Source organism: Anthonomus grandis, chromosome 2 (genome assembly GCF_022605725.1).
Source record: "Anthonomus grandis grandis chromosome 2, icAntGran1.3, whole genome shotgun sequence".
Classification (NCBI taxonomy): domain Eukaryota; kingdom Metazoa; phylum Arthropoda; class Insecta; order Coleoptera; family Curculionidae; genus Anthonomus; species Anthonomus grandis.
Window position 1 is genome coordinate 1,496,621 of NC_065547.1, and position 20,390 is coordinate 1,517,010.

At 32.3% G+C, this 20,390-nt stretch overlaps 2 protein-coding genes across 4 annotated transcripts in view; one reads left to right on the forward strand and one right to left on the reverse strand.

Moving 5' to 3' along the window:
• LOC126750300 (GTPase-activating protein CdGAPr) overlaps positions 1–20,280 on the forward strand; it is a 139,766-nt gene extending 119,486 nt beyond the window's left edge. For all 3 annotated transcript variants that reach the window (XM_050459870.1, XM_050459871.1, XM_050459872.1), the window contains 7 exons: positions 434–694; positions 767–1,621; positions 6,564–6,782; positions 15,722–15,929; positions 15,986–16,301; positions 16,917–17,085; positions 19,401–20,280. In XM_050459870.1, coding sequence (XP_050315827.1) covers positions 434–694; positions 767–1,621; positions 6,564–6,782; positions 15,722–15,929; positions 15,986–16,301; positions 16,917–17,085; positions 19,401–19,473 — 2,101 coding nt within the window. In that variant the 3' untranslated portion in view covers positions 19,474–20,280. The remainder of the gene's footprint in view (positions 1–433; positions 695–766; positions 1,622–6,563; positions 6,783–15,721; positions 15,930–15,985; positions 16,302–16,916; positions 17,086–19,400) is intronic.
• The window catches only part of LOC126750305 (uncharacterized), a 219,661-nt gene that overhangs the window by 54,896 nt on the left and 144,375 nt on the right, over positions 1–20,390 (reverse strand). The gene's annotated exons all lie outside the window — the stretch shown is intronic.

Consider the following 20,390-nt stretch of genomic DNA (forward strand, 5'->3'; position numbering starts at 1 on the left):
CGGTATCACATACTCATTATTCTAATTTTAATGGTCAGTTTTACCGACAAATTTTTAAATAAAATTTAAAAATGGAAGAAATGCGTGGTGGTGCGAGGCCTCTGGCCACACACAAGGCGTTTTCAGTACAATTTATGAAATAGTACAAGGTTCCAATAATATTTGTACTATTTTCATATTATATAAACAATTATTATAAATACAACTTAGTAATTCCGAACGTTACCAAAACGATTAAAATTTCAAAAATGACACGCTCATACGTCAATTATTGCATTTATCTATGAATCGATGCCTTAAAACTCATTATCTTTGTATCCAGATTAATCCCAATGTACAATTCAAGCCATATTGATGACGTACAGTTCTTGGCCCTGGAATAGTCCCTTAGGGGCCAGACTTTCATTCAAAAATCGATCATAATCAATTTCAGACTGAGTCACACCGACTTAAGCCTGAGCGAAGTGGTCCAAAGTTCGACCGAAAACTTAACGAGCCGCACGTCAGTCAGCACCCCTCTGAGCCCATCGAAGAACAGCCCGAACGTCAGCCCCACCACCACAGACAGCAGGAATTTCAGCAACGAAAATCTTCCGCTCAACAAGGATCAGGAGCTGTGGAGCGTGCCTAGACCCAATAGTTTAAACTTAATTGATTTCAGTCCGCAGCAGGAAGCTCCCAATAGTCCCAGCAGGTGCGTAAAAGTACAACAAATAAAAAAGTACAAAAAAAAAAGAAACTGAGGGCGGTTTTAATCTGTTTTCAGGTCTTTGTCTCAGAACGACAAACGTAAATCGGACGAAACAGAATCGTACGACGAGAACGCCATCTACCAACAAGTCAAATATTTCCGGAGGTCCATACACGAAGTGAACGCCCTCCTAGAGTTGGAACTCGCGAAGAAATCATCCGAAACCAAACTAACCGCGATGGAGAACCTGAAAAGTGAGGAGGAGGAACAGCACTTTGACTCCCTGGAGCACTCCAGTAGCCACGCGTATGAGAACGTCGAACTCAAGAACGCGAGACACGATTCAACCACCAGCTGCGGCGTGAGTGAGAGTTTTAGTAAAAGTGAGGACGCTGAGGAACTTAAGCCCGACGAGGAAGAGGAGGAGCGAGTACACGTTAAGGACCTAAAAAGTCGTTTCGAGGAGGGCGTAAAACCCAAAGAACACGCGAACCAACCAAAGAGTAACTCCAGCAAAGACTCTTCTGCCACATCAAACTCGATTTCAAGTCTAAAAACCTCCTCGGACTCCTCAAAATCGCCCCAGCCGAAAATCGGTTCGGATTCCGCAAAATCCTCCTCCCCAATTTTAAATCCCGAAAAACCGGTCAGTCCTTCAATATTGAAAGCTCGCCGCGACGAACCTAAAGAGGACGGTGATAGCGATTCGAAGAAAGCGATAGAAGACTCCACCACTAACAGCGTTTCTAGTACAAATTCTATGAATAAATTGAAAGTGTTTTACGAGAAAGACGGTTTGCCGCCCTGTTTGAGGGCGCGAAATTTGAAATATCAGTTTAAAACGCGCTCGTTGGACGAGGAGGAGTTCGAAAAAGAGTGCGGATTGGCCAAGGGCGGACAGAGACGGCAGTCGTTTGACGAGAATATTGGGTAAGTTTTAGTATTTTAGGTAAGTTCGTATGTAAATATTTTTTGTACTTTAAAAGATTTTTGAGTTAAAGGCGATTTTGTCATTCAAGGTACTAAATCCACCAAATGTTAAAATTTTAAAACCAAATTTTTAAAACCAAAACAACCAAAAAGAATTACACCTAAAAAAGTCCAATTATTTTCAACAATTTCATATATTAACGTTTTTGTAGCTCAACATTTTTTTTAATTAAAGGCGATTTTACCATCCAAGGTCCAAGAGCCATCAAATTTTAAAACCAAAGTGTATTTTTATTATTTAACGAACATTTTTGGCCATAACTTGAGAACCACTGGAAACATTTCTACAATTTTTTCACGACAGAAAGTGGGATTCCTGAGGATAAATTTGATGATGTAAAAATGTCACTCTGAATTCAAGACTTGAATAGAAAGGGCAATTGAAGAGCGGAAATTAGAAAGGGCTTAAGTGCCAAAAAAGGTTTTGAGATAATAGAGAAAAACTAAATAACTTTTTTAAAGAGAACTTTTTTTAAGTAAAGCTTTATTAAGTATTATGCATTTAAACTGAAACGGAAGACCTACTTCTTAACAAAAATTTGCAAACTAAACTTCTTACTACAAAATAAAAATGCCATAACTGATTTTGAGTATATGAAATATTCATAAAATGCATTTTACCTCTTTTTTTGTTCTAAACCATTGTCTTCTGTCAATCTGAAGTAGCTGTTTATAAAAACGTGGGTGTTCTGGATTTTGAAGATAAGGAATCATGCTTCGAAGAGATACCTTTTTATTTTCAGATACCTTGCTTTCTGATGGCACCTTCATTATATTAGCCTGTCTGAGTCCAGCTAAAGTTTTCCCTTTCTTTAAAACATTAACTTGCATCCTTTCTTCAAAATCAGAAAATGAAGTTTTTATCTTAATAAGTGTAGGATTCGTAGCTTCGATCGTTATTACTGTGGCTTTACTAATATTTAACTTGGTAGTGTTAATATACTCATCCACCATTAAAAGGTGGAGCGTACCTTGCTGATTTTACTATGGCTTGGAGTTCTGAGGGTACAAATGCTTTAGATACTTTCTTCCGTTTTTCTACTAAAGCAAAATCTCTATCGCAGGGCATGAAACTATGGCCACTTACAAGAAATTTCTGTTCAATAGTGTGGAAAACACCATTGGCCACCAAAAAGATCAATGTAAACAATAAAATTCTATTCTTATTTTGGCCCCCGCAGTTATCACACCATATTACCAAATGCTCCTTAAGGGTCAATCCACGGTTTACAATGTATAAAAGACATGATGCAATTTCGTTGGCTCCACCAGAAGCTATTCCCTCGTATCCCCAATATGAACTCCTAAGTTGTAGCAGGACAGCTGCGAAAGGTAGAACATGTCGCTATGTGTCAATGATGAAACAAACATGACCTGCTGTAGATCCATGGATAAACAACACTTTGTGCTTTCGGGATCTTGAGAGTCAATCGTATCTTGCTTTAATATCTCTCTTGCCCTTTCGGCCTTTCGATGATGGATTTCCAGCTGATCTTTTGAAGATTGACTTGACTTAATGTTGACTTAATTTGACACTCTAGTTTGTCACACGTGCTACACGTATCAACTCGTGGTCTGTGGAAACTTAGGTTGGGAAAATCCTTGATGAAAACAGATTTATAAAATTTGTATGTGACTGGCGAATCTGGGTGTAATTCCGTAAAAGCTTTAAACAGTCTGTGGATATTTAAGTCAGGACTAAGGTATTCTTTTTCGGATTTGGCCTTTGAATAATGTCCAACTTCCCTTGGTATCATGTTTACATGATTTTTTACCAGAAGACGATCGGCTTCAGAAAATGTTGGAGTAGCATGTCTGGTACGTTTATCATTATAACAGGTCTCCGTACTTTTTTACGGTTAACACCGAATGTATTCTGACATGTTTTCTTACATACCCGTTCAAATTTTCCTTGGCCATTAGGAAGGGAGTAATATATTGTTGCTTGACGTCTGCTATTTTGCTCATCCTCATACGAACCATGTCGCCTTCTTTGAACATCACAAACACTTATAAGCCCCATTAGAAAAGTGCTTTGTGTTTTCATATTTTGTGCATGGTAATTTTCAAAAAGAGAACGTCTTCTTTCGTGGGTAACACCTTTGCAGCTGAACTTACATTTGCATGTAATCTTCAAAAAAATAAGAAAACAGTAGCTATTTTCGCGGAGATCATCCCGAACCGGTTCTGAACACTAAGGCCTACCCTACAAATACATTCACAAACCAACGTCAACACACATAGCATTTGCTTAGTGTAATTCCTGCCTTAGCGTTGAGAACCGGTTCGGAATAATCTCCGCGAAAATAGCTAATAAGTTTGTATTCCATACCTGTTGTTCTGGATAGTTTTTTTCAGGTACTATCTTCTTTTTATAAGTTTTGTATGACTTTTCACTTGTTTTTAAATGACTCTGTTCACTTCTAAATGAACCACTGCCTTTACTTCTCCTTTTTCTTTGGGTTTCTTCCATTATAATGTATTTCAAATCAAGAAATTATCACAGACAACGTACACGTGCAAATGTCTAGACGTAACTAAGGTAGTAAATATATGGGACCTTTCTAAGGAAAATGCTTGCGCACATAAAACTATCGACATTTACGAGGGACTCTTATAAAGGTAAAAATGTAATTTCGGCACTTAGAACCTTTCATAGGACATAAAGCATGGCACATAGAATGTTTCTATGTAAAAAAACTGAATTTCGGAAAAAAGGCATTTAGGCCCTTTCTAATTTCCACTCTTCAATATTGGTTATGGCACTTTTTTATAAAGTAGTTGGAATATTTAAAAAAAAATATACATAAAAAAGTCCTATTATTTTCGAACAATTTCTTATATAAACATTTTTTGTTCTTTAAAAACTTTTTGAGTTAAAAGCGATTTTGTCATTCAAGGTATTCTGGTACCACTGGATATCTTTTTATAATTTTTTCACGACAAAATAGTGGAATTTCTAAGGATGAATTTAAGTGTATAAACGTCACCCTGAATTTAAGATTTCACTAGAAAGGGCAATTTTGGTTATGCATTTTTTTTTGCTAATTTTTTAAACAATTTTCCATTTTTATTGAAAATATTTCTATAAAATAGTTGGAATATTTTAAAGAGAATTACACGTAAGGAAAGCCCAATTATTTTCGAACAATTTCATATATAAACGTTTTCTGTACCTCAAAAACTTTTTGAGTTAAATGCGATTTTATCATCCAAGGTCCAAGAGCCATCAAATTTGAAGATATTAAAACTAAATTGTAATTTTATGATTGTTATTTTTTAACGAACATTTTTGATCATTACTTTGGAACCACTGGAAATATTTTCATAATTTTTTCACGACAAAAGAGTGATATTCTTAAGGATGAATTTGAGTGTAAAAACGTTACTCTGAATTTAAGATAATTGCTCGTAAGAAGTAGCTTAGAAAAAAAATATAAAGTGATAAATAATAATATTATACAGTGTGTCCAAATAGTTTGGAAAAGTACCTTTTACAGGTAAATGAATTTACCTAATTAAAAAAACGCTCGGACACGTCAATTTTCAACCAAAAATTAAAAAGTTTTTAAAATATTTGATTTTCAATTGTTGATATTTCGAAAACAGTTTAAGATTGGTATAGGGTGTTATATATGGCATTTGTTTAGAATTTATCATAGAATCCCAAAAAGCATTAATAAATGGGGGTGTTCTATTTAAAATAACAAAGTTGGCAGCTGCCCAGTCTTCTTGACGCACCCTGTATATTTTTAAGAAATCTGAAAACATGCAAAAAATAAAAGAGAATTGACGTATCCGAGCGTTTTTGAACCAGATAAAGGATACCTGTAAAAGGTATTTTTCCAGACTTTTTGGACACAATGTATATATTTATTTAGCAAATGTGCTACATGCGGGAACAGAATATACAGTGTGAGTCTGTAACTTGGAATAAATTCAGTAGTTCATATACTTTTTTTTTCTCATAAATATCCTCGGACCCGTCTCTTAGTATTTTTAGTTATACTTATTTTGTTGAAAACAAAATTATACAGTGTGTCCCAGAGTTTATGTTATTGATCGTTTTTAGGATAATTAAAATATCTTTTTTTATTTAATATAAATTATAAAATGTGTTTTACTCAAAAAGTTTTCCCTCGTCCCTAAACACACGGGTTCTCCCGATCTACCTTTTTTGGATTTTTTCTTTAGGGATATTTTAAATCCAAAGTTTATGTATCCAAGCCCCCCAACATAACAATATAAACATATTGTAGAACATTAAACTGATGCTAAATGACAACTTTTGTCCTATCATTGAAATAAAACCCACTATTTTCGATTACGTTCGTGTTATATAGTTGGCATGTGCGTGAAAATTTAAATTAGCGTCGAATATAATACCTGAATATTTAATTTGTTGTTCGTGTTATATTGCAATATTGTTTATACATGTATTAATGCCTGATAGCTTACTTATTTTTCCAAACAAACAAAATTTAGACTTCGAAATATTTATGCATTAATAATTGCTACAAAACCATTTAAATATATGACAATATATAAGTGATTTTGACTTGAGGATTAAATTAAACTAAAAAAATCCATAATTAGGTATGTTACTATCTTTTTTTTAGATTGACAGTGACATGAACATTTAAAGGTATTTATATGAAGAAAAAATTCTTGATTAATTTTTTTCCCTAATCCTAAATTTTGAACGTCACTTTTGACTACCACTGGTGATCCATACTTCACATTCTAGAAGAGGTATAACTTGCCCAGCAGTTTTAATTAATGTTTAAATATTTTTCTTTATATTCCAAAAAAGTAAACCAAAATTTACTTTTTTGTAAACCAAGGGAGCCAAAGAGAATTATTAACTTTCCCTTTTTTTTAGTTATAAAACCAATTCTCTGCCAAAAACCCTAAACCAGCCAAAGTCTTTACCAACGGTGGACGATAGTCAATTGGAATCGTTACATTTGTCTCATAGTAGTGAGAAGATCAACCTTACTAGTAATAGCAACTTGAGTGAGGAGGAAAAGGAACAGCAAAAGCGTGAAAGAATAGAAAAGTATAAGGAAGAGAGGAGGAGGGTTTTAAGTGAGCGATACAGGTAAGGAGGATTTTCAAAAAATAGTTATATAGTAACTATATACAGTGAACTCCGGTTATAACGTACCCTCTATTGTGAATAAAATTAGTACTTTACAACCGGAGCACCGGTTGTAAAGTAAAGTTTCAAATTTAAATATTTTTCAAGTGTTCAATCTAAAACTTATTTGTAAGTGGGGTTTCGATGGCAGCTCGGGACACAGTCTATATAAGCAAAAATTTGAATCGGCATCTAATACAGATGAATATATGTTTTTAACAGCATTGGTTCCAATAAAATTAGTTGATAGCTGCAATAATGTAATCTGGTCTAACCCAAAAACAAATTCTACGTTTTACTGCAGACCCATCAAGTTCGCTTTTATAAAAGAAAATCCTGAAGTTGTTCGTCAAGAAGAAAATGCCATGGTTATGTCTGTAAACGAGTTGAAAGTTTATACTACTTCAATTGAAAATAAAGATTTAAGTATTTCCTACGAGATGATTTTGACTATGTTTGATGGAAGTATAGCAAATATTTTGTCCGAAACAAACTCATGTTCAAAATGCATCATTTGTGGAGCCACTCCCAAAGAAATGAACTCTGATACGGTTTTAGATAAATCTCCAGTAACCCAAAACTATCGTTTTGGCATATCAACTCTCCATTGCTGGATCAGGTTCTTTGAGTGTTTGTTGCATATTGCATACCGGTTGCCAATTAAAACTTGGCAAGTGAAAGGCGCAGAAAATAAAGCAATTACAGAAAACACAAAAAGGACCATCCAGGAGAATTTTAAGAGCAAAATGGGTCTTATAGTTGATAAGCCAAAGCCAGGATATGGCTCCACAAATGATGGCAATACTGCCAGGCGTTTTTTTCAAAATCCTGTTTTAAGCTCTCAAATAACCGGAATCGATAAAGAACTAATTGAAAAATTTCATTTAATTTTAAGAATTTTGGCGTCTGGTTGTAACATCGATATAACCAATTTTCGCATTTTGCTAAATGACACTCGTAGGTTATACTTACATTTATATAGCTGGTACTATATGCCAAGTTTGGTGCACAAAGTTCTTGTGCATGGCTGTGACATAATTGATTTTTTTGAATTGCCTATTGGGCAACTTGCGGAAGATGCTTTAGAAGCAAGGCACAAAGAATTCAGAAAAATCAGATTATGTAACAGCCGAAAAACTTCACGGGTAAATGCCAACACCGATATAATTTCAACTCTTTTACTGACCTCTGACCCAGAATTATCTTCTTATAGACAATCTACTAAAAAAAATTAAAATATTTTGTATGATAATAAAATAAAAGAGTATATAATTATTGAGAATTCTCAGAACACACTGGTAGAATCTGTTTTTGGCTTAGAGCTATCTAGTTCCTCAAGTAGTGATGATGATCAGTCTGACTAGATTTTTGACTTATTTTTCTGAACTTTTTGTCATTTATGAAAAATAGAGGTAATGTAATATTTAGTACACTGAAGACTTGTTTTTTTTTTCAATATTTTTAAGCAAATACTTTTGTTTAATTTGTAGTGTGTAATATTTAGCATATAATTATTGAAAGCTTGTTTTTTGAGCAAATACTTTTATTTTATTGTTTGTTATGAGACAAATATAAATTAATTCAGTTATTTTATTATTAATTGCTTTTCTAATTTGGGCGAGGAAAGTTGTGAGCAAACTCTTCTTGTTATATTTTTAACATTATTTTAGTAAAAAACTTCAAAAGAGTTAAAAAAAATAAAATACAAAGTTTACTTTTTATTTTAACAGCTTATTTTTAATTTTGTCCAATTACCCCTATACCACGCAACACTGTGCGGAGGTGCGCTATAAAAGATACCCATACAAATAAATATGTAAAGATTTATTTGTTTTAATTAAAGGACTAAATTAACAAAAAATACATTCTAAGTATTAAATACAGAAAAAGATATAATATTAATATGTAACATATAACATTGAAATAGGATACATATACATATGTAAACAAAATAGGTCTGTACTATTTATTAGCTACGATTTTTCAAAAAAGTAACGTGTTATTTTTGTTTGCTGATTTTTTTTACACAATTTGAAATTCTCGATGTGCTTCTCAACTTTTAACGAGGCTTGTAAAATTGTATCATCAGATCCGTAATCAGTATATTGTAAGAAATTCGTAACAGTTTTAATTGCACAAAGTGCTTCACAATAACTTGGAATGGGTTCGTTCACTGGTCCGTCACCATCGCCGCTTTCGTTATCGGAACTTAAATCATTCGTTGAACAGTTTGATTCTATAACTTCGGCAATTATGTCGCAATCCGTTAAGGTCTCCGTTGTTACCAGATTATCGTCGATGGTCGTAAAATTATCTAGTTCAGAAAGATATTTTTCTACAGTAGTTACGTCTTGGCAGTGATTTTGCAACCAATAACTTAGCGGAATATCCCAGTCATCATCATCATCAACACTTTTATATTTCTCGTACCACTGATTCAGAGGCAAGTCATCATCTGAATCAAACTCCTCGATCGATTTTACTAGACCAGCATGTCGAAAGCAGTTTTGAATCGTTTTTTGTGAAACCTCATTCCAAGATTTCGCAATTATTTTTATCGAGTTTAGAATTGTTAGATTGAACGTTTCCTCACTATTCAATGCTTGAATTAGGCGATACATAAAATATCTACGGTAATAGGTTTTCAGGCATTTTATTATGCCTTGATCCATTGGTTGTATGACAGAAGTGCAATTGGGAGGCAAACATTCTCATCTGATATTTGTCAGATCTACATTCTTTGGATGAGCTGCACGATTGTCCACTAGAAGCAATATTTTTCTTTTTTGACCTCTTAGTTTTTCATCCCACTCTTTCAAATAATTAATAAAAATGTCTGAAGTCATCCATGCGCGTCTATTCGATTTATAAATAACAGGCAGGTTTTTAATATTTTTCATCCACCTCGGTCCTTCGTATTTACCAATGAAAAGAAGTTTACATTATTCACTACCTGTCACATTTGCACAAACCCAAACGGTGTATCTTAGCTTTGATTGTTTGCCTCCCACTAGGGTTGCCAAGTTTTCCACAAGCCAAAGGAGGACTTTTCTGGAAAGAGGGGGGGGGGGGGGTGTGCATGCCTGCATGGAAGAACGAGAGGTTTTCGTAGGGCGGGAAGCATGATGTAATAAAATTTAATAAATGTATAATTTCATGCAAACATAAATTATATTTCTTATATTGCAATTTACAAACATAACGTAAATAAATTTTGTAACGAAAATAAATAAATTCTAACGAACAAATAATAAAAATGAACAACACAAAAAAAAAGGAAAATATTATATGCAAACTTAATCTAATAACGCAAAATGAATCAGTCTAAAAGAAGTGCCTATTGTGGCAATACAAATAAAAAACGAAACTTAAGAAAAACTTGACAGAAATTAAACAGATACTGATAAAACGACATACAATAATAATTATCAGCTCTTAGGGAAACAAAAATTTATATTTCTGCTCAGATTTTGCGGCAGATAATAAAGAATTATTTGATTTTATTTTTTTGTAAAAATCAACACACTTTTCGGGCTGATTAAAAAAAATTATAATTTCGCTTTTAATTAGCTCTTTTGAAGCTTTGTTTCTTTCATCTCGCCACTTCGTGTTCATAACAGAGAAAACCCTTTCGGGAAAAGCGGAACTAGCTGGCATGCTTAAAATATATGATATCACTCTAAAAATATTAATAATATTGGGAATTTCGATTGCATTAAAAATGTTTACATATTTGGCTACCGTATCACAATTTATAAAATTAGGATCTACTGTTTTCAGCCTATCAAAAACTTTTTCAAATACCTGGCACTCGTCAAATAATTTATCACAGTCTAATCCTATTATGTCCTGCAAACGCAACCGCGTAATAACATTAATAATGTCATCATAATTAAAGCATTTTTCACTTAGTGATATTTTGCTTAATAAATGTGAAGTTGAATTTTGGTCCAGTTCACATCTATCTTTACAATATTTTATGGCAATCTCTAGAAATGAAGCAAAATCTGCCTCAATACTTTTCTTTTCGCTTTCAGGTTTTTTTTTTAAAAGCTCCATAACCTTAAATCCAAAAAATTTCTTATTGACCCTATCAGATAATTTAGTTAAAAATGTCTCTATTATTTGAAAGATGTTTAAAACTGTTGTGTCATTTGATTCTAGTTTTAATACCGTGTCTTGAAAAATTTTTAGAATGTGGGATAAAAAGTTTAAATATATTAAAACCTTGTCTGGAATTTCATTATCAGTAGAGATTAACAAGGCTGATTTAACTACCTTTGGTAAATCTTCTGCCGATAGAAAATAAGATTTTAGAGCATCCCATAACAACACAACTCTATCAATAGCCGGTGCCATTGATAGCCATCGAGTTGTTACATGACGTAAAATTTCTTTAAATTCTGTATCAGTAAAATCGCAAAATTCACTGAATTTATCTCTTCTTTTTGCCGAGTTGGAAAAGTGAGCATAAATTTTTAGAATGATATTCTCCACATCTAGATTTAAATTTCCCAAAGATTTTTTTAAACTGTTATGGATTAAATGAGCATGACAGTTAGCTTTAAAAACATTCTTATTTTTGTCACATATTAATTTGTATAAAGAATTGTGTTTTCCATAGTTAGAATTTGTATTATCCGCGTTAAAGGCTGTAATATGGGTAAAATCTAAGTGTAGTTTTTTTAATGAGGTTTCTAGCATTTTAAACATACTCTCGCTACTTTCATCATTATTCTCAACAAAATCTAGAACTACGTTTTGAATACCGCTTTTATCAAAATATTGTATACAAATTGGAAAAAACTTTCTATTTTTTTTATTTGATGCGTCGGTCTGTATAGCAAAAAAAATATCTTGTGACTTTAAATTAGAAACAATATTTTTCAAAATAAAAGGTGCTAAAACATTTTGAACTATAGCAGTAGCTTTTGTTCTTCTACAAGATATTTTTTTTGCTATTTTAGAATCTGAAAACGTTTCTGAGTCTAGTTTTAAACCGCAGTCCAATGAATTGTATGACATGCTATGTTTCACACAATGATAAATATTGGCAACTTCTACAGCAATGACTGTTAATTCCTCATCAGTGTTTGATTTAACATAAAAATTTGTTATTGATTTGCTCGTTGAAGCAGCTTCACTCATTGAACGATGACTGGCAGTTTTTTCGTGGTTAGAAAGAGCTGTATATCCCTTATATTCTACACTAAAATGCGATCTACATATTACACAATATGCCTGAGTTGTTTTTTTATTTTCTTCTATATTAAAAGGATATTTTTTCACCCAGGAAAACTCTTTAAGCCAGGCGTCATTGAAATAGCTGGAAAGCTTCACTTTCTTACTTTTTGGAGTCGAAGTTAATGATTGATCCATAATTCAATATATAGGGCCTGTAGTAGCCCAAATTGCGATAAATCGCTCAATCTGGCCACACTGCTGATAGATATTATTAAAACAGAGACAAGACAACACTAAAATCTAAAATCACCAAAAAAATCAGCCGGACCTACACCGCCGCCGCCGTCTGTTACAAACATAGACGTATAACCAAGGACATATCCTTGTTGATACGTCTATGGTTATTGGTTACAAAATACCGCCGTCCGCCTTACGGTACCTACGCTACAAAAATAAAACAACTATACGGGCGAAGGGCGAGACATCTATCGACTGCTGTATGAAATGTTAGCGTAAGAAACTCTTAAATAAAAGAAAATAATAGCGATAAATATAGTAAAATAAAGATAGTCGCTAAATAGCCGCTAAATTGACTTAAAAATTAAAAGCAGGATTTAGTGTAAAAGCAGTTCAAAAGGAGGACATTTGGGTAGAAAAGGAGAAAGGAGAGCTCACAGCAAGAAAGGAGGACTGTCCTCCCGAAAGGAGGACACTTGGCAACCCTACCTCCCACACACTTTTCTCCTCTAAATTTCAGTGTACGGTCTGGAGTCATCTTGTAAAATAGTCCGGTCTCATCCCCATTAAAAATATCTTCACAGCTGTAATTTTGTGCCATACCTGGCCATTTCTCGGTTAACCAGTTCACCACAGCTTCCCTGCTAACATCTCCTGCTTCACCGGACACTTTGCCGACATTGATGTTGTGACGAACTTTAAAACGCTCGAGCCAACCCGTAGAGCACTTAAAATCTCCACCGTGTTATCCTTTAGATAAATCTTCCGCTTTTGCTTTTAAAGGTGGTCCACTTATAGGAATATTTTCGGTTCTTCTCACCTCAAACCATCGAATAAGAGCTTGATCCACATCTGGGCGTACGGGATTCATAATTTTCTTAATTTTTTGCGATTTATTTTCACTTGCTTGCTTGATTTTTTCACGATTGCTCCAAATTGTAGAAACTGTTGTTTTTGCCATATTTTTCCTTTTCGCAATTTCCGATTTGATTAAAACTCGCACTCGCACAATAACACGCAATGTCCAATCTAAAACTACCTTCTTCTTATTCATGGCATTGCAACCGGGCGTACCCTGGCGTGGGTGTTGCCCTTTTCGTGGCTTGCTGTCACATGTCAGCTAATGGACTTTAGGCAGGCATCTTTTTGTTTATGGCTCTGCTTCCTGAGCAAAGGGGGGATAGGGGGAGAGACAGGAATAACAATGGAGAGGGCGGGAGAGGTGTGTGTGTGGAAGGATTGGAGTGCGAAGGCCGGGTTACTGCCTTCGCAGCTGTTAAAGGGCAAGAGAGTAATACTTTTTATTTTATTTTATTTTATTTTATTTTATTTTATTATTATTTTATATTATTTTATATTAAATTATGATCTGTTAATTGTTATTACGATATGTTTATTTAGTTATCATTATTATTTATTAACGGCTTTAAATAAAATAAACCGAAAGATTCATACATCTGTGGTGTTTACGCTGAGAGAGCTCAATTCATCCGCGGCAAACTGTGCATTATGTTTTATGCGGTCCGATGGGTGTTCGGACCGTTAAGCGCGGTAGGTAAATTAGCGCGTCGATTATATCCGGGACTGAGGTGCTGGTGATGAGGGACGGAGTTTAGGACGGAAGATGAATGGGAGGAGCTTGTAGTGGGCATTGGTATGGAAAAAGATTCTCAAAAGATGCTTTGTCTGGTCTGGGTTTTATTAGGAAGTTCGTTATAGAACTTTCGCTATTGATTGTGAGTTTGTCTTTGAATTTCGTGTGGGTCTTTATTAAGTGTTGTTTTATCGTGTCTAAGTTTAGGTCTGCGTGTAGGTCGGCGGTTCTAATGAACCATGGGGCGTCAGTAATTATTCTTAATATTTTGTTTTGAAAAACTTGAAGCTTTTGTAAGTGGGTCTTGGGGCAGTTTATGAACAATGGGGCGGCATAAAGGAGTTTGGGTCTTATAATTTGGGTATAAAGGAGCAATTTGTTTTTAAGGGAGAAGGGGCTTTTTTTGTTTAATAGGGGATAAAGTTCGTTAAAGGAGCTGTTAACGATGGAAAGGGTTTTTGTTATATGGGGTTTTAGGGATATTTTGTGAATTATCTAAAACTACCGGTCATCTCATTTTGCATGTTCTATAAAAATTCTGAGTCGAGAACTGGAAATCCCCGGCGGCCTCGGTGCCAACGCGCGACGACAGAGAAACTTCTCAGTATCGATTAATGGGAATTTCCGACAGAGGTGGAAAATTACTCTGCTTACAACGTACCTTTGTACGTTTCAACCGGAAAATTACTGTCAATCGGGCAAAAATATTGAACGTTATAGCCGGAGTTAAAATTTTAGTTAGTACGTTATATCCAGTAAAATGACAAGACTATTTGGGCGGGTTCCGAATTAAGAGTACGTAATAACCGGAAGTACGTTACATCCCATTTACGTTATAGACGGAGTACACTGTAACTACTGTATATAACTAATGGTAGTAACTTTTTTGATTTTGAAAATATAGGTATGATTTAAAGACCATTTTGTATAATAAATCCTACTATAGGTTAGAGATTAGATAATTTGATGTTTTTAATATTTGGCAAAATCTTTGGTAACTCTTTTACTATTAACGATTGAGACATGAATTAAAAAGTATTTTATTAAGTTCAACATTTAAAACGTTTTATATAAGAACGCAATTTTTTGAGAAATAAACAGTTTTTGAGATAAATTGAAATTCTGACATTTTACCATTTTTTACCCTTTTTAATAATTTACAAAATCTTCGATAACTCTCTTGCTATTACAGATAGACACATGAATCAAAAAACATTTTAATTAACTTTTAGGACGTTTTATAACAGAATTTTTTTTTTTTAAATCACTGTTTTTTGCCATTCTTTTATACATTCAATAATTTTCAAAATGTTGGATAATTCATATGTTTTTAAAGTTAGAGACATAAATCAAAAAGTCCTTTATTAAATTCAACATTTAGAACATTTTATATAAGAACACAAAATGGAAATTTAAAATTTTTGCTATTTTTACACTTTCAATAATTTCCAAAATCTTGATAACTCTTTTGCTATTAAAGATAGAGACGTGAATCAAAAAGTATTTTATTAAGTGCAGCGTTCAGAACGTTTTATATAAGAAGACAATCGTTTGAGAAATTCGTGAATTTTGAAAAAAATTCAAATTTCAGATATTTGAATTTTTTTACACATTTTTTAATAATTTCCAAAATCTTGGATAATTCTTTTGGTATTAAAGATAGAGGCGTGAATCAAAAAGTATTTTATTAAGTGCAACATTTAGAACGTTTTATATAAGAACATTTTCTGAGACATCTATAGTTTTTGAATTTGAAAGAAAATTTGATAACTTCCGGCCTAACAAAGATAACCTTATGAAACAAAAACTACTCTATAATAAATTAACCAATGGATGTAATATTGCACCTATTAAGTGTTTCTTTAGAGAAATCACCATTTTTCAGATCGGAATCCTTCAAAGAAGACAAAGACGTGCTCTTGAGCAGACTGAAAATATACAAAGGCAAAGAGGACCAAACGGACAGTGATAAGTCGTTGGACCCTCACACTTCTTTACGGAGTAGCCGAAGAAAAAGTACAAAAAGTGAGAGCGAAAGTATGAATGAGATGAAAGTGAAAGAAGGTTCGAGTTCTAGTCCCCGCGGGGAAGATGTAAGTACTCCCGCCCATTTTTTCATGACATACATAAACATGAATTTTAAAAACAGAATAGCCCCGTTAAAATCACCACTCCTACGCCCGCTCGGAGTCTAAGTTCCTTACACGTCGCCTCCGGCCCTCACAGGGTGTCCAGGGCCGACCTGGATCCCCCGAAAATTAGTGAGGAACGTCCGAAAACTCCCAGTCTTAAAGTGAGGGCCGCCATATTCGAGCAGCAAACTCAGAAGGCCGTCCCGGTTACTGTGGAATACGGGAGGAACTTTAAGTCTTCCGATAAAGTACGGGGTGATGTGGATAAGTTGAACAATACAAGAAGTTCGGTGGAAAAGGAGAAAAGCGGTATCAAGGCTGTGGATAGGATTAGTAAGTTTTTTGTTCAGGAATTTTAAGTACATACTTGAATAAATAGTCGATTTTTTTTCAAATAGACTGGCTTAAATTAAATATTAATAATCTAAACTTCAAGTCACAGGTCTCAAATATATTTGAATATAAAGTCAACGTGTTTCGTCCGTACTAAGTATCATCACATCTTCTGTAAAAAAGAAGTAGGGATAATAATATTTACGAACATTTAATATTTAAACCTATTAACACAATGAAATATGGTTAGGTTTAGAGGCAAAAAATAAATTAAAGAATGTATGAAAAATGAAAAAAGGTTTGACAAATGTAGGAATCGAACTGCGTACCTTTAAGCGTTAAGCCTTTTGTTGAAGTCGCTTGGTGTCTTAAATGATCATTTTGCACGAGTAATTTTGTTGATGGGAGGGGATGAGGAATTTTATATAACGTTTCAAAGGTTATATAAAAGCTGTAGGCTGTTACTTTTTAACAGAGGATCTGATGATGCCTAGTACAGGCGAAACACGTTAAATTTATATTTCAATATATTTGAGACCTGTGACTTAAAGTTTAATTTATTACTATTTAAAGAATTGGGCATATTTGTTGTTAACTAGGAAAGTAATTGTTTAGGTGATATACCGGGTGACCTAAAGGATTTGGACTTTATCAGGCATAAAAGGAGAGACGACGATAATGTGAAAGAGGAGTGGAGGAGGCACACTTTTGATTCGAGAGAGAAGGACGGCGAGAGTGAGAGGTTGAGGAGAGTCAGTTTGGAAACTAGAAATAATAGTGCCAGGTAGACATTTTTAGATATGTGTTTTATATTTAAAAAAAAATATTTTCTCTACTTGTTTTGTAAAACAATTTCATCTTCATGAATCGCTCTTTATTGCTTTAAAAAAATTATGGAAATAGTATTATGTGAAAAAAATTCCGTTCTGGTATTTTATTATTGATACATTAAAGTGTAAATTGATTTTTTTATATAAAATAGCCCTAGGAATAACAATAAAATCAGGCAATTACAGATGTGATGAAACAAATTTTTCCAACAGTCTTTTAAATCGGTTCAAACTCTCACAGTCCTTAATATTAGCTAGTAATCTATTAACTTCAATTAATCCTCTGCAAAGAATAGAGTTCAACATTTAAAAATATCTTGTCGAACTTGCATTGTCTTATTTACTTTTGTAACACGACGTTTCGGTTGTATTATAATTTAGTTGGGTTATATTTTTTTTATATTTTTGTTATATATTAAGATGCATAACAGGAAAGTTCAATGTTGCTATCTTTTTGCACAATACTGTATATTTGATAGAAATTTTGTATTTTGTATTTTTGTAGTTTACAACTTATTATTATTTTTTGAGAAACATTCAATGAACATTTATATTATAAAACTTTCTATCTAGAATTTTGATTTTACTTTTTTTTTTCATTAAACCATTAATTTACTCAAACATTATCCAGAATATGGAATAGATGCACAGAACATTTTTCATAAAAAATGTTCTATTCTACAATTATGATTAATAAACTTTTTTTTCATTAAATCGGTATTTTTTGAGTTTTAATAATAATAATTTGTTTATTTAGCATATTTGACTTTTAAGTTCAAAAAAAGGTCGTGTTGCAATAAAATTTGACTTCAAAGTAAATTTTCTCAAAAATTATCAAAATTATATGAGAAAAAAAAACAAAAAATATTTTTGATTGAAAATTTCCTAATCCAGAATTTTGATTATTACATTTTTGTCCATTAAGTGATTAGTTTTTTTAATTATAGTCCAAAAAAGATCGATTTATAATAAAATTCGAAATTCAAGATCAATTTTCATAATAATGATCCAAAATATGACAAAAATTAAAAAGGACATCTTTGATAGAAAATTTTCTAATCTACATTTTTGATTATTAGACTTTTTTCCATTAAACCAGAAAGATGCAAAGAATATTTTAAATAGACATGTTTCTAATATAAAATTTTTAATATTACATTTTTTCATTAAAGCATTAGTTCTTGAGTTATAGCTCAAAAAAGGCCCCTGTGCGAGAAAATTTGAACTTCAAGGACAATTTTCTCGAAAATGATGCATAATATGAAAAAATGCGAATAGTGTTTTTGATAGATAATTTCCTAATCTACAATTTTGATTATGATTAATTTTTTCCATTAAACCAGTACTTTTTGAGTTATAGTTCAAAACAAAAAAGATCGATTTACAATAAAATTCGAACTTCAAGATCAATTTTCTTAAAAATTATTTAAAATATGAGAAAATTGCAAAGGACATTTTTGATAGAAAGTTTTCTAATTCACATTTCTGATTGTTAACCTTTTTTCCAATAAACCGGTAGTTTTTGAGTTATAGTTCAAAAAAGATCTCTCTAGTATAAAAAATGATCTTTAAAGTTAATTTTCTCAAAAATTATTGAAAATATGGAAAAGATGCAAAGAATATTTTTAATAGACATTTTTCTAATATAAAATTTTAAATATTACACTTTTTTTCATTGAAACACTAGGTTTTGAGTTATAGCTCAAAAAAATGCCCCTGTGCCATAAAATTTGAACTTCAAGGTCAATTTTCTCAAAAATTATCGTAAATATGAGAAAATGGTAAAGGACACTTTTGATAGAAAATTTTTTAATCTACATTTCTAATTATTAGGCTTTTTTCCATTAAACCAGTAGTTTTTGAGCTATATTTCAAAAAAGATACCTCTGCAATAAAATTTGACCTGTAGGGTTAATTTTCTCAAAAAATTATCAAAAATATGGGAAAGATACCAAGAATATTATTGATAGACATCTTTCCAATATTCAGTTTTGAATAATACACTTTTTTTTCATTAAACCATTAGTTTTTAAGTAATAGCTCAAAAAATGCCCTGTTACAATAAAATTTGAACTCTTAAGGTCAATTTTCTCAAAAATCATTTAAAATACGAGAAAAACGTAGAGAGTATTTTTGATAGAAAATTTTTCAATTACACGTCTTTTCATCAAATTTTTAAGTGATAACCGTATTGTAATACCTAGTATAACATTTATAACAGTTTTTAAATTATTTACGAGAAAAAATCTGATATGTTTTTATATTTCAGGAAAGAGAAGACTTCACCCACTTACTGCATAAAAGACATGAAAGCGATCTTCGAATCAAAATCCAAACAATAACAAAAACTCTGAATTATCATGATGTAAAAAAGAAACAAAATTAAGAAAGTTTGACCAAATTGACAAAACGTTTTTTTTTGTTTTTTAGGTTTTAGGGGCTTAACGATTGATATTTTTGTGTAAATAAGTTGCGACCGTGTGTGTTTTTAAATGTTTAGTAGTTTTTTTTTTGCACTCGTAAGGTGTCTGTTTTTTTGCCATTACGGCCTCAGTAAGACATTGTTATTTATTATTGTTTGATGATATATATTATAGTTTTTTTTTTAATTATTCCGACAGTTTTTTTCTATTGTATAGTCTTCTTATTCGGTTCACTATTTTAGCCATATAATTCTTTTTTAAACTTGGGTGATACAACGAGAACCAACACACAATAAAAAAAAGGTAGTTGAAGAAATTTCTTGTTGCATCACCCTGTATATTTTTTTAAACGTCGTAGCTAATTAAAAAGTGATATGCAAACTTTAAAAAATAAATAAATAAATATAATATACTAGAGCGACGAATTAGTATAGTGTGTTGACCGCTTTAAAAGAATTATTAGAAAAAAAAAGTATGTATTCGACTATAGACTAAAGTTAGGGCTTTGAACAGGTTTTGTAGCAAAAAAATAAAATAAATCAGTGACGTTTTCCTCACACTGTATGTTAAACCTCACTAATATTTAGGGACAATAATTTCTTTTTGTCATTTTTTAATTTTAAATTATTTATTATTATCATCGGACCTTGGTTGTAAATAGTGTAAAACTATTGTGCTTTCAAATGCGGAATATAGTTATGTTTAAATAAATTATATAATTTCAAATTGAATGGGTTTTACTAACCGTTACCCAAATCCTTTATTTTTTATTTACAGAGCGCGATAATTATTTTTTAACAATAAATGGGGTCAATTTGGGTTATAATTTGGCAAAA